Genomic DNA, 13,188 nt, shown 5'->3' with positions numbered 1-13,188 from the left:
GCGCTTTTTTTTGCTGCTTGGGGCAGCAAAAAAGTTAGAGCCGGCCCTGGCTTTACCATGATTAGAAGGGTTGATAACGGTGATGTCTAACTCATTCACTGTATGTCTGTCACATATTAAAAACAGAAATGTACATTCGTTCATTATTATTAGCTTGTATTATCATAGCACCTCTGGACCCAAACCAAGATCAGGCCCGCACTGTCCACTTACTATTTAAGGATACATAAAATATGTCAGAAATCAAATCAGTGCAGGAAACCAGTTACTGATCGACTTATTACTAGCTAATATTGCAATCCTCTTCGCAGCACTATATGTTAATATTTCCACTCTGAATAGGGTTTAAAGCCCCTTTGAGAAATTCAAAATGTCCAATTTATCAGCATGGCAGGCAGTATTGAATTGCCATCACTTTATTAGAAGCAAGTCTTTGTTTTTTATTATTCTATTAAATGTTTTTATTGTAAATAGAAAGAAAAATAGTGAAATGCATAAAGCTACAGAAACTAGAATAGCATCATTGATATTTATGATCTACAATAACTACATAAATAAGGAAACAAGCTGTTGATTACATTGCCTTAGCTCAATCAGAAACCAGAAATAAGGCCTTCCGTAACATATTTGCAACTCATGCTTTTTAGCAAGGAAATTGCACAACTGATTTAAGTGTCCATTTATATTCCACTTTACAGACATAATATTATTAGGGAGACAAGGTAGGTGAGGTAATTCTATTGAACCAACTTCTGTTGGTGAAACAGACAAGCTTTTGAGTTTTACATGGAGTTCTTCTTCAGATATAGGAAAAGTCCTCAATGTAACAGCTAAATACAAGGTAGAAGAGATTGTTTAGCATAAGTAGTTAACACATGTTGCAAGAGACCATTCAAGGTGAAGTGGGTAGTTAACACCTCTGCAGTCATAGGACTGTTTTTATTGAGTCCAGGATTTTTGGTGTCTATCAGAATTATGAATTTAAGCTCCTGGGCTCATTTTTAGAAGATGTTGTGTGGGTTTTCTTTGTGGATGAGGACTGAGCGGTCAGATGTGCAGTGATTGTTTTGTGAAAAGTGTTTGCTCCTGGGTGATATGGTGTTTTTGTCTTGTGTAATTTTTCTGTGTGAATTCATTTGAGGATGTAGTGATTGTCTTGTTTCACGCACATAGTTATTGGAATATTTAGTGCACTGGATGAGGTTCACCCCATGTTGCGACAGGCATGTGTATCTGTGAAGATAGGTGCGAGGTGATCCATGGATTTCTTGTGTATAGTTGTCTGTAGGTTTCCATTGCTGAAGCTGATGGTGGTGTACAGGAAGTTGATGCTGGCATGGGAGTGTTCTAGAAATTGTTTGATGAATGGGTGGTGATGGTTGAAGTTGTGATGGAAATCTATGAAGGAGTTTAGGTTGTCGGTCCAGAGGATGAAAATGTAACCGATGTATCTCAGGTATATCACTGGTTTTGTGATGCACTTGCCCAGAAATTCTTCCTCAAGGTGGCCCATGAAGAGATTGGCATATTGGGGAGCCATCCTAGTGCCCATTGTAAAAATTTTATGGGTGAGGATGAAATGGACGAGCTTGATGATGACTTTGGGGGGTGGGGATATCTGAATATTGTCCAGTAATCATCCCAAACACACCAAGAAATCAGTTACCTACAGCCAGGAACTCAAATACCACACACTATGTTCCAAGGAGAAAATCTGCAATATACACCTTAACACACTTACAAGGATACCCCACCAGAGAAGTAGATTGCATCATGGAACAGCCACCTAACTACTCCGAGAGAACCTGCTTCAATACAGGGGGAAAAAATGTCCGACTGTACACCCCTAGTTGTCACCTACCTCCCCACATTAGAACCCATATGGGATACCATTAAACAATTACAACCCATGCTCAACGGGGACCACATACTGAAGGAAATATTTCCCAAACCCCCTCTTCTGGCCTTCAGACAACCCCCTAGCCTCTCCAAGTTCATCTTCAAAAACAAGCTCCCCACTAGGGTTGCCAATCCTCCAGGAATTAAAGGTTTATCGTGTAATGAAACCTCCAGGAATAAGTCCAACCAAAATTGGCAACACTATTCCCCACAGACCAGAACACACCAACTCAAAGTGGCACCAAAACAAAGGTGCAAAACTTGCAGACATATATCCACTGCTACCCACCTTGTCTTTAATATTTTGGGACCAACCTGGCTATACAGCACTGCAAATAATATCATTACACTTTCACATGTGTGTACTATACACACACATATATATTTTACACATACAGAATTTAAATTTTTCGCATGTCGTAAAAAAACATGAGCGTAAAACTATATTTATTGTGACCTTCAAGAGATTAAATGAGTGTTAAAGTTTTAGAAGACAAAAATCCATATATTCTCAAACACAGGTGTAATATTTTGATTAAAGACTCAGGTACTAACCGCTATGTTTTTGCACAGCAATATAAAATTACACTTTGCCAGAGGGGAATTAATCAATCAATCAATCTACATACAGTAAACTACTGAAATCTTATTAAAATACTTGTTCAAAATGAGGGGTATATAGTAAAACTAGATAATTATATACTGTAAGTTGCATAAATGGCATTTCATCACAACACAAAAGCAGTTAAGTCTCTGAAAAGTTCAGCTAGCTATTGCATCACTACGTTAACATTCCCAATTCCTACGTTATATTTGGAAACCTTCCTAATAGTCACAATAAAGTACTGAGGGCCAAATCCCAAAAGATTCAGAGTTTTGGTTTAGATGGATAAGCATCCAGATGTTCCAGGATGAAATCCTAGCCCCTCCAAAGTCAATGGGAGTTTTGCCACTGACTTCAGTGAGGCCAGGATTTCACCCCAGATGGTTTTTTTTCCTGAACCTCTGAGGCTCTCCAATTGGCAGCATGACCCTCCTTATCTGCAGAGTTACCTTCCCACTGGGCAAGGGACAGCCATCAGCCAGCCAACCAAATCCAGCAACAGGGTCACTTCTTCAAGGAGCAACAGGCTGACTCACCCTTCACATGGCCTCCATCGTCTCTCCTGCTCGACTCCCTCAATCTAATCTCAAATGATTTGGATTGCCCAGTCTAAGGATATACAATGGGTTGAAAACTCCACTGTTTTTCCAACTTCAAAAAGGCAGTGCGCAGCAGGACTCCAATGAGTCGCACTGCTCCAAAACATGGGAACATTATGCCCAGACACTTTCAAAAGAGGTTACCTGAAGTGTAGAATTTTCAAAAGTATCTAAATTCCATTTCCAAAAGTGACTGATTTAGGAGCCCTAAATCTCTAAGTGACTTTTGAAAACATGATTTAGACTCTTAAGTCACTTAGGGTAACCTTTTCAGAAGTGCCCAAATGAACTGTCTCCCAAGCCAAACCACTGAAGACACCAGATAAGGGTTGCAGGCATCTGGACCCACCATCCCAGACACTAGTATATCAGCCAGCACAGGTAAGAAGTTAGGAGAAGAATGGTGTGGAAAGTACAATGGCCCTGCTGGGTCTATGTATCTTATGCACTAATATGACCCCCATCACTGCAGTATCTGACTGCCTCACAATCTTTAATATATTTATACATACATCTATGTAACACAGAGGGAAGTGAGGGAGATATTCCTTATATGAACTGTCCTAGACCTCAAAATTACTTACTTTTGGTTGAGTTCAGAGAATAACTGAAGGTTTGAGGGGCATTCTTATTTTATGTCAACCAGTTCACCCATCCCAATGTTAGATGCATTAGCCCACACATAGAACTGTAGGATGGGAAGGGACCTCAAGAGATCATCTTGTCCAGTCCCCCTGCACTCGTGGCAGGACTAAGTATTATCTAGACAAGTATTACCATTGTATACATGACATATATGTTCTTTTGAAATTAGTTTAATTATCTCTAGAGCTAAATTATGATACTACACTGTACTGTAGCAAAAGATTAGGACTCCATAGCATTACTAACACACAAAACGTTCTGTACAGTGTTATGTAAATATTTTAGCATGCCTGCAGTGATTCCACCTTGTGATATGATCCTATCAGCTCAACATAAACAGGGTTTAGCCTGCATCTGTACTTTGATGTAATCGCTCTTGATAAATTCTCTTGGTGCCCCGTCTGTGCCTCTCTCACTATTAAAAGGTATTTGTAGCAGTATACAACGAAGACCAGTTAAGGGAACAGAGTTTTCATATAAAACTTCTGACTGGAAGACATTGTGAAAACATCAGCAGTATGCACATTGTTTAACTGAACTTCAATGGGATTACTTATTCACAGGATCAAAGCACATGCTAAAATCCCTTGCAGGATCAGTGCCTTAATGTCCACTATGCCAGAGATGTTAATACTCATCTCAATTTACTGCTTAAGCATGTTTCTGCCCTGGAGTTAGTACCTGGTATGCTGACTGAAGGGCGTCAGATGAAGAGCAGAAGCAGAAAGTCAAGGCTCAGTCCCCTGCAGAGTTTGTAAACTCTATTATAGGGTCAAGGTTGCCGTCAGAACTTCTGCTTAGTGGAGCTTCTAAGCTTTGTAACCATGACACATTTTTCATATGCTCCCCAGCAGCTCATCTTTACATCCTGGTGTTTGGGCTCCAGTTTGCTACAGCCATGTATGTTCATGTGTAAGTCTATTCTACTTAAATTTTTATTGGCTATTGAATACATCCAGGTTGAGTTGTGGATTAATTGAGAGACACTATTGTTAATTTTTTTTTTTAAATCAGCATTTTTCAAAACAGTGGGATACGAGATCCCAGTTTCCCCCCTTATTTAATATAGGAAATAATTTCACTGTGTCAGATACCACTACATGTTAACAGTAGCTAAATATTGACTAAGCAGCAAAGAGTCCTGTGGCACCTTATAGAGTAACAGACGTATTGGAGCATGAGCTTTCGTGGGTGAATACCCGCTTCTTCTGACGAAGCGGGTATTCACCCACGAAAGCTCATGCTCCAATATGTCTGTAGACTAACAGACGTGGGTGCATGCATCCGATGAAGCGGGTATTCACCCACGAAAGCTCATGCTCCAATACGTCTGTTAGTCTATAAGGTGCCACAGGACTCTTTGCTGCTTTTACAGATCCAGACTAACACGGCTACCCCTCTGATACTTAAATATTGACTGTTTAATGCAACCATTCTATACAAAGGCATTAAGATTTTTCTTTATACTGACGACTTTTTCCAAGAAAATTGATACTGAAAATTAATTTTTAAAAAAATGTTAGAAAAAACTTTAGTATTAGGAAAAAATAGAACCACCACTTTAGAAATTGTAGTTTTCTTTTCTTTGAATGAAAATTCTCTAATTTCTAAGAGCTTTGTTATAACTGGGTTAAGGTTATGCATTGATATCTTTTTAAGACAGCATAATTACAATTTAGGAACTTAAGTTTCTTCTATATGGCAACTTGTAGGGTTCTACCATTAGCAAGTGCAGGATAAGCCACAGAAAGGGGAAAACAATAAAGGCTGGTGTTGGAAACAGTTTGATGTGTAGGTTTCTTTAAATACAACTACAATCACTTGACTTTCAAACAGTTTAACTTTAGCTTTGAATTTTCTGTCTTACATCATGTTTTTATAACTACAATATTTTAACAATGTTATTTTACATCCACAGATCTTAATGTAGTACCTTAATTGTAAGTTAAAGGCTTTTTACTGTGATTTCAAGATCACAGGGAACTTTTTGTAAGACTAGGAGAATAACTCTAACCAAATGACAGCCGGGGTAATTATATTCTGACTACTTGAAACAGTGGGACTACTTGCATGAATAACAACTACTCCAGTGAGTACGATTCCCCCCCCCCCGCCCAAGGACATCACTTTAAATTCCCTCTGCAATTTTAACTGAATAAAGAAGTTTTCCACATCCCATCTTAAAAGGTTACGTAGTATTTCCTTGCACTGTTAAACAGCTACCATACTTCTGTGTTCTTTGGCTTTTTCCCTGCATCATTACTTTCCTTGGTTACCTCTGTTTTGTGGTCTCCAAAGAGAGTGATATCTTGAGGCAAAATAGCATTCAACAATTTTAAAAAATCAGACTTTTTGCAGTATGAAAACTGCACAAATGTGCTTTGCTTTGGGAAAAGCATCAAGGGGTAGCATCTTTCTCCGGTATCACTGCTGTAGAGAGGTGCATCCAAATTACCCTTTTTCAAAACACTAGTCTTCTAGGGCAGAGCTGAAGCCCACTGAAGTCAATAGAATTCATTCAACTGAGTCCAATGGGCATTTGATCAGGCTCCTATGCTAAATGGAAATTTGTTATAAGAGCTACAATTGTTTCATGAATAAGCTCCAAATGTTGGGAGAAAAACTGTCTACGAGCTTCCTGAATTCTCTCTTAGTTGAATACCATTTATTCAACTAAGTCAGTTCTTCCTTGGAACCTGGCAATATTCCATCTAACCTTAAACAAGTATTAACAGTTCCTTTGTTGCAACTTTCCTCAACTGTCTAATATTTGCCTGATTTCCACTTCATTTTTTTTAATCTAAAGTGCTTGAAAAAGTAATTTACATTCTGATACAAATTCATCTTGTTCCATTTAACTCATGTAAAATACAAGTCACGTTGTAGAGCTCACCACAGCACAGAAGCTCCTTTGGGAAGGAGTGTAATGATTTATTGGATTCTGCTGATTCAGGATCTTTACCATTCTTACTTTTGTTATGCCTTCCAGCCACTGTCACTACCAACCATGGAATTCTTTTGACACATTTACAATCTATTGTTGGGTACTGAATTTACTTTGTTTCAGTCCTAGTCACAGTTATTGTGAATTACAGTTATTGTGGATTACTGTAGCTCTGAATTTCCTCCTTTGTGATGTGATATATCTCAGAATTCAGAGTCAGGACCTTCATTCCCCTTATGTGTTAACATGTAATGTGTTATTGTTATGCATATATCATCGGTCCCTTAGATGAAGAACGCTGTTATTCATTTGAATGTGTTTTAATAAGTGTTGTTGATGTTATCTTAATGATCTCTCAAAGTAGTTTGCTTATGAATTGCCTAGTTTTCCATTGCATGTACTTTGCTATGTAATGACACATGTTAGACACAAACAGTTGCTTAAAAGAAAATTTTAAATAGTTTTACAATCATTAAAATTTAATTTGTCAAGGTCAAATTTCAGCTAATACAGAGGTGAAATGTAGCCTAATATAAAGTATTTAAATTTTGTTATGGCCATGAAACTTAAGAGAAATATTAGTTTCTTAGCTCTGTGTGTATGTCTCAGCCACAGTATTGCAAAACATCTGAAGGCTTAGTGTTAGCGAGTTGGAACTCTGAGCCCATCACCTACCACACAATTCCCTCCCTGCAGCCAATAAAACTGCAGCATGCAAATTAACTGAATAGTGATGATTGGGTAAGTTACCTCCGATGTTACAATTACATAACTTAAGAATGACTTGAGCTACTGATCTAGCTCTGAGTAAAACTGTAGAAAGATGATACAGCCATTGTTATTAACTTTGCTTAATTACAACCTAATGTTTTGCTGTTGTTTTTTGTTTGGTTGTTTGTGTTCTTTGTTTTTTATGTAGCTTAATCAAGAGCTGTAGTGTTAATGCATGTATGTGTGTGCAAGAGAGGATTTTTGGCTCCCTAGGGACAATGGCTCTTTAGCTACCAGGCCCCCCCAAAAAAGTTACAATCTGAAGACAAAAACTGTTGAGGCCCATTTTTAATTAAATTTTAACCCAAAAATAATTAACAAGTTTATTTCTAAATCATTAGAAAATGCAGTCTTTGTTCACCATTACATGTGTATATTTAAAAAAGGAAACACTGTATTTATCATATAAAACAATGAGGTTGAACCCCTGCTTTAAGTGCAAACCTTGATGCACCCTTAATTAGGGTGACTCCATAATACTTCACAACTGTAGAACTACGTTTCTAGTCTCAGTTTCTAATCTGTTACACACTTTAAAAAAACATTCAAGAAACATTTCCTTCGAGTTGCTCATGTCTGGTTTAAAAATTGATCATTTTAAACAGGTTTTATTCTAAAGCACCTTGCAATGCCCATATGGAGGGAGCTGCATAAAAATATTCTGTTGTTGTTACCGAGGGAACCAGGTTGCTGAGAGAATATGAAGAACTGCCATGACTTAACCCAACAGCAGATAGTTATCAGCACAACTAAGGACTTTCAGAGGTCACCCACAACATTTATCTTCCTCCCCTCCCTACTCCAGCTCAAATCTCACTGAAAAGATAAAACAGGGGATGGAGGCAAAGGGGACCTTTTTCCATTAAAAAGACTACTTATACAAAGAGGAGATCTAAGGATTTCAGACAAGTCTTCAATCACTTTTGTCACTTACCAGGCCAATAAGCTCACAGGAGGCATTAGAAAATGACTAAACCAGATATTTAGAATGTGAGGGATTTCACTACACCCTGATTCTGAATTGAAATATCTCTAATACGGATTTAAGAACCTTGTCAAATAGAACCATAAGACAAGGTTCTTTGATTATAGTCTTCATTTGGAAAAATCCCCCCTTTTAAACTATAAACTAGCATAATGTCATTTTCACCCATTAAAATGCCGTGTATTGATGCATTTAGGCCGCAGTTCAGCAAGGTACTTCAGCATGAGTCTAACTTTAAGCTTTAATAGGACTTAAATTACTTAAATTTAGGCATGTGCTGAGGTACTTGCTGTACTTGGTCCTTAGCCAAGAAACAGAATATGAGTGACTTGTTTTAAAATCTGATGTGGTTTGAAAAGTTGTTTGTCAAATTAACGGTAACATAATCTATATCATTACAGCTTGGAAGAAGGAAATCCAGACTAATGTAAAAGAAGTCAAGTCAGCAATATGTTTCTAGAGCTTTATCTCCTTGGAGATCAGACAATAGTAGTAAGATATGGAACAAGAAGTCACTTAAAAAATCAGATGAATTGTAAAGTACATTCTGATTGGTTGCAGTGAGTTCCATATAAAGCTTGGGATATTTATAGTATTTTGTTTTCTGTACCTCTAACTTTACAATTTAGTTTAAAAGAAAAAACTTTTTACAGTTTTGAAATTGATAACCATAAGAGTTTTATAGGTATTTCTGAGTAACACATAAATTTACTTCATAATTCCATTAAGTTGTTTTTCTGCCTCTTAAGATAAATATTGACTTCAATGAAACTTCTCTGGTCAATAAATCTTGCTGGTAACCCGAAGAAGTCAATATACAATATCTGCTTAGGATCTACAGCAATTTTTCCAGAAGTAAGGTATAACATCATCCCTGGCCTAACTCCATTGAAATCAGTTTAAATAAATGTTATAACTCTATTGGAAGCATTATTTAATAAATGTTATGTCGCCAGAGTGAGTGTGTGCATATCTGTGTTTATATAATCTTCCTTTACCTGCATCTGCCATTACTATATGTATCAATTTTATTTATATCTATTTTGCTTTAAGCCATAGATGGTATACATAAGTATGTTCATTCCTAAGTGGAATGATTTTCTTAGCACAGATTAAATAGCATAATTGTATCAGAAGAAAGCGGCAAACTAAAGTGTTATACATATCCTCCATCTACATCATGCAGCATGTATACCTACAGTATCCTATCTCAATCAGAAACATCACTACATGAGTGAACAGGCCATTAAAAATGATGCACCTCAAAGTATTACCCTTTGTAAAAAAAAATTTTTAAAAGGCAGAAAAGGCTAAGTAAGCACTAACCACCTCTTTAAAAACAGACAATAATTACATGGCACCAAGTATTTTATAAACAATAAACATATGAATTTGGGATTAAATACTCATTGAGGTGAGGTATGTAACAATTTGTGTCTCTAGTCCACCACTCATGAGTGTTGAAATTATCCTAAATCATAAAAATAAAGTATGTACTTTACATGTATACACTTGGTACATACAGTATACTACAATCTATTCATAATAAACATAGCCATTAAATGTGTACTCAAATATTTCATTGTGTGCAAGGAATATCCATGTTCCAATTATTTTTTCTTAACATCGTTCAAATGCGCTATGGGAATGAAATAGCTGGCTCAAATGAGAATGTAGTCTCCCACAGGACATACATTCATATGTATGATTACAGGAAACCTTTTCACATTGATGTTGCAGCTCTATTTCAGATTACTATGCCAAGTTCAGACTTTATAATAAATAAGCACACACAAAAAGGGGTGGGGGCTATCCACTTGTTCTTTTCAAACAAGTAATGTCTATTTAGCCCATCCTAGGCAATACTATGGGACAGGGTTTGTTTTTTTTTTTTTAAATGTATTTTATATATATTTGGGCATGCTAATGTTCAGATACCAGAACAGTGTCTAATTATGTGTTGTTTGATTATAGATGTGGTAGTAGTGTTACGTCTTGGCAAAAGACAATCAACACGTAAAACCAGTTACAAAATGATAATCAACAAGTAAAACCAGTTACAAACCCAATAGTTCGATTTCTGTGCTTTTTATGTATTAACACTCAGCCCTCCTGAGATAAAGCAATGACCTTTCTTTTTGACTCACAATGGGAAAACACTCTTCTTACTAGCTTACTACTGTGAAGCCTTGTTGTTAGTGTGAAGAATCAGGGAGATGTGTAGTAAGGTATGCAGAACATTTCAAATATTTGAGAAGTATTGAATTCTATTTCCAGCAATTCGTCAGTTCTTGTGATTTTATTAGACCTGTAAACACAACCTATATTTAATATTTCATTAACAGGTACAAGTACTTCAAAAGGAGTATTTTTATATTATACAATTTGGTGGAGAGGAAATTTAACACCTTATCTACCAGTTGTTTTTCAGGTTTCATCTTAAACAGGTATTAATGTACTATCTATAATTTTCATGCAACAATAGGTCCGTTATGCTTTTAATAGGTGGATTTCTACCTGAAATAAACCCTAACATGGCTTACATCAAATGTAATATTTTTCTATGTATCTCAGTCATTTTTAACTGTATGTCACTGTCTCCCGTCCTTTCCATTGGTGAATAATTTACAGACTGTTGCAATATGTAAACCCATTCAGTCTCTTTTGCTTCGCTATCCATATGCGTCTATCTCCTTATTTTGCTTGTACTACATACTAACTATGGGCTTCATCTAAAAAGCTATTCAGAAAACTCTAACACAGCATGCAATTTATCTCAACTCAGTTCCTTGCTTTTAAAAGTTACATAAAGCAAAACAACAACATTGCTTTAAAACATATGAATCACAGCACTACTTACAAGCACTTCAAAACCTCATGAAATATTCACTGCAGCCATCCCCAGCATCAGATCTGCTGTGGCCCCAAAGACACATCGTTAAGTCATATAATACTGCTGCAGGAATTGATCCTTCAGGGAAACCTCCTGGACGCTACACAGAGTTAACATTTTAAAGCCCCACGTAGGAAGAGAAAAATCACATCTAGATTAATGTTTTCTTTTAAACAGTCCTAGGCCTATATGAGATCAATTACAAGCCAACACAGCAGTGAGCCCCAGTGCCACCTTCCCAATACATCTCCACTCTCAGTGCTCAGTTTGTAGGAGGCTGGGAAATAATGCAAGGATGTTCAATAACTTCTCAGGCTCCACATAACTTTCCCACTCACATTTTACACAGCGGTTTGGGGAATATATTCCAACAGGCTGTTTACTTTGGTGGGCCGCTTTGGGACCTTTGGCTAGTTTCTTTCCTCCTCTACCCTTTGGGAATTTCGCCAACAGATCACTGAAGCTCACACCTCACTCCTCCCTGGGCTTTGCTGGAGGAGACCCAGCAGGGAAAGGAAAGAAGGGAATCAGAAGCTGGCTTACATGCTCCAGTTGGTCTTTCCTCCTCAGCCAGACACTGGCACTGAAGTCCTGCTGCTTGACAGTGCTGTAGAAGTTGGCACCTACTCTGGGGAGGCTCGGGGATGGCTCTTTGGGGCGGCTCTTCAGCCTCAGCTGCTCGAAGCCCTCGTGGGGGGAAGAGGCGAGCCAGTCATGCCTGACTTCCATCTTGACATGACAAGGCAGAGTCCAAGGAAAACCAGAGGAAACCAAGGAATTAGGAGGCACCAGGTGGGGGGGGGGGAGGAAAAGAGGGAGGAGGAGAAATAATTCAGAAGGGAGGGGGAGGGGAAGAAGAGCTGCAGGTGTGCAGGGGGGAACTGGGAGGGGAGCAGGAGGACTCAGGACAGCAGATGCTCCAAGATGCAGCTGCTGCTTGTTGCCCCCGCCGGCAGGCAGCTGCAGTCCGGAGCGGGCGCAGCGCAAGGCGCTTTCTCGCGGCACTGGCTGGGACCCTGGGCCGGAGAGAGCCGGGGCGGGGAGGGACGCGCGGGATGGTGGTAGCGGCGGCTGCTCGGCTGCTGCTGAAGAGGGAGGGGCTGGGCTCTCTCTCCAGCCAGCCCGCAGGTTGGTGCAGTGAAGGGGCTGGAGCTGCTGCCGCCGCCTCGGTCCCTGGAATTAGTTCAGCTCCGCCTCCTCTCCAGCAGCCACCTTTGGGGAACACTTAACAAGCCCCACGGTGGCTTCTAGGACCGGAGCCGCGCTGCCTCCTCCCTGGGGTGCAGGCGGCTTCCCCAGAGGAGCGGAGGTGACAGCTGCTGGCTGCTGAATCCAGGCGAGCTTGTCTAACGGGAGGGAGACACCTCCCCCGGCCCCTCCCCTTGTGACCGGCCCTTTCCTTGGCTGGCCAAACTTCAGCGGCCCCCCAAGCAGGGAACGCGCGTCCCCCTGCTCCAGCCAGTTCCCGAGCCACGCCAGCCCCGTCTGCCGCACCTGGGAGTCAGCGGCACCGGCGCGAGCAATCCCAGAGCATCCACCTGTGGGGAGCAAGCGCGCACGGCCCCCTTGGGACCACCCTGCGGGGGAGAAGAAGCTTGGATGGTCACTCACTAGAGGTGGGCTCATCTCGTTCTCCCATCCCGCCCGCCTATATGCAGGACGAGGTGCAGTCATCTCATGTCACTCGCTTTCTCTCTCTCTGCTTTCTTCCTGCTTTCTTTGCAGCATGCAGGTTATAATGCCAGCAGCACTCACTCAGGTACTGTGCACTTCGAGGCGCCCCCCTCCCAACTTCCACAGACTGGACTCTTGGCCAGGCTGGCAGAATCAGCACCTAAACAGTTTTGT

General features: G+C 39.7%; 1 protein-coding gene across 2 annotated transcripts in view; it reads right to left on the bottom strand.

Moving 5' to 3' along the window:
• PLD5 (phospholipase D family member 5) overlaps window positions 1-12,069 on the bottom strand; it is a 259,269-nt gene extending 247,200 nt beyond the window's left edge. For both annotated transcript variants that reach the window (XM_024210268.2, XM_024210269.2), the window contains exon 1: window positions 11,884-12,069. In XM_024210268.2, coding sequence (XP_024066036.1) covers window positions 11,884-12,069 — 186 coding nt within the window. The remainder of the gene's footprint in view (window positions 1-11,883) is intronic.
• Window positions 12,070-13,188: the final 1,119 nt, after the last annotated feature.

This window comes from Terrapene carolina, unplaced genomic scaffold, assembly GCF_002925995.2.
Source record: "Terrapene carolina triunguis isolate 2854851 unplaced genomic scaffold, T_m_triunguis-2.0 Scaffold85, whole genome shotgun sequence".
Classification (NCBI taxonomy): domain Eukaryota; kingdom Metazoa; phylum Chordata; order Testudines; family Emydidae; genus Terrapene; species Terrapene triunguis.
This window is presented reverse-complemented; position numbering and strand designations above follow the sequence as displayed.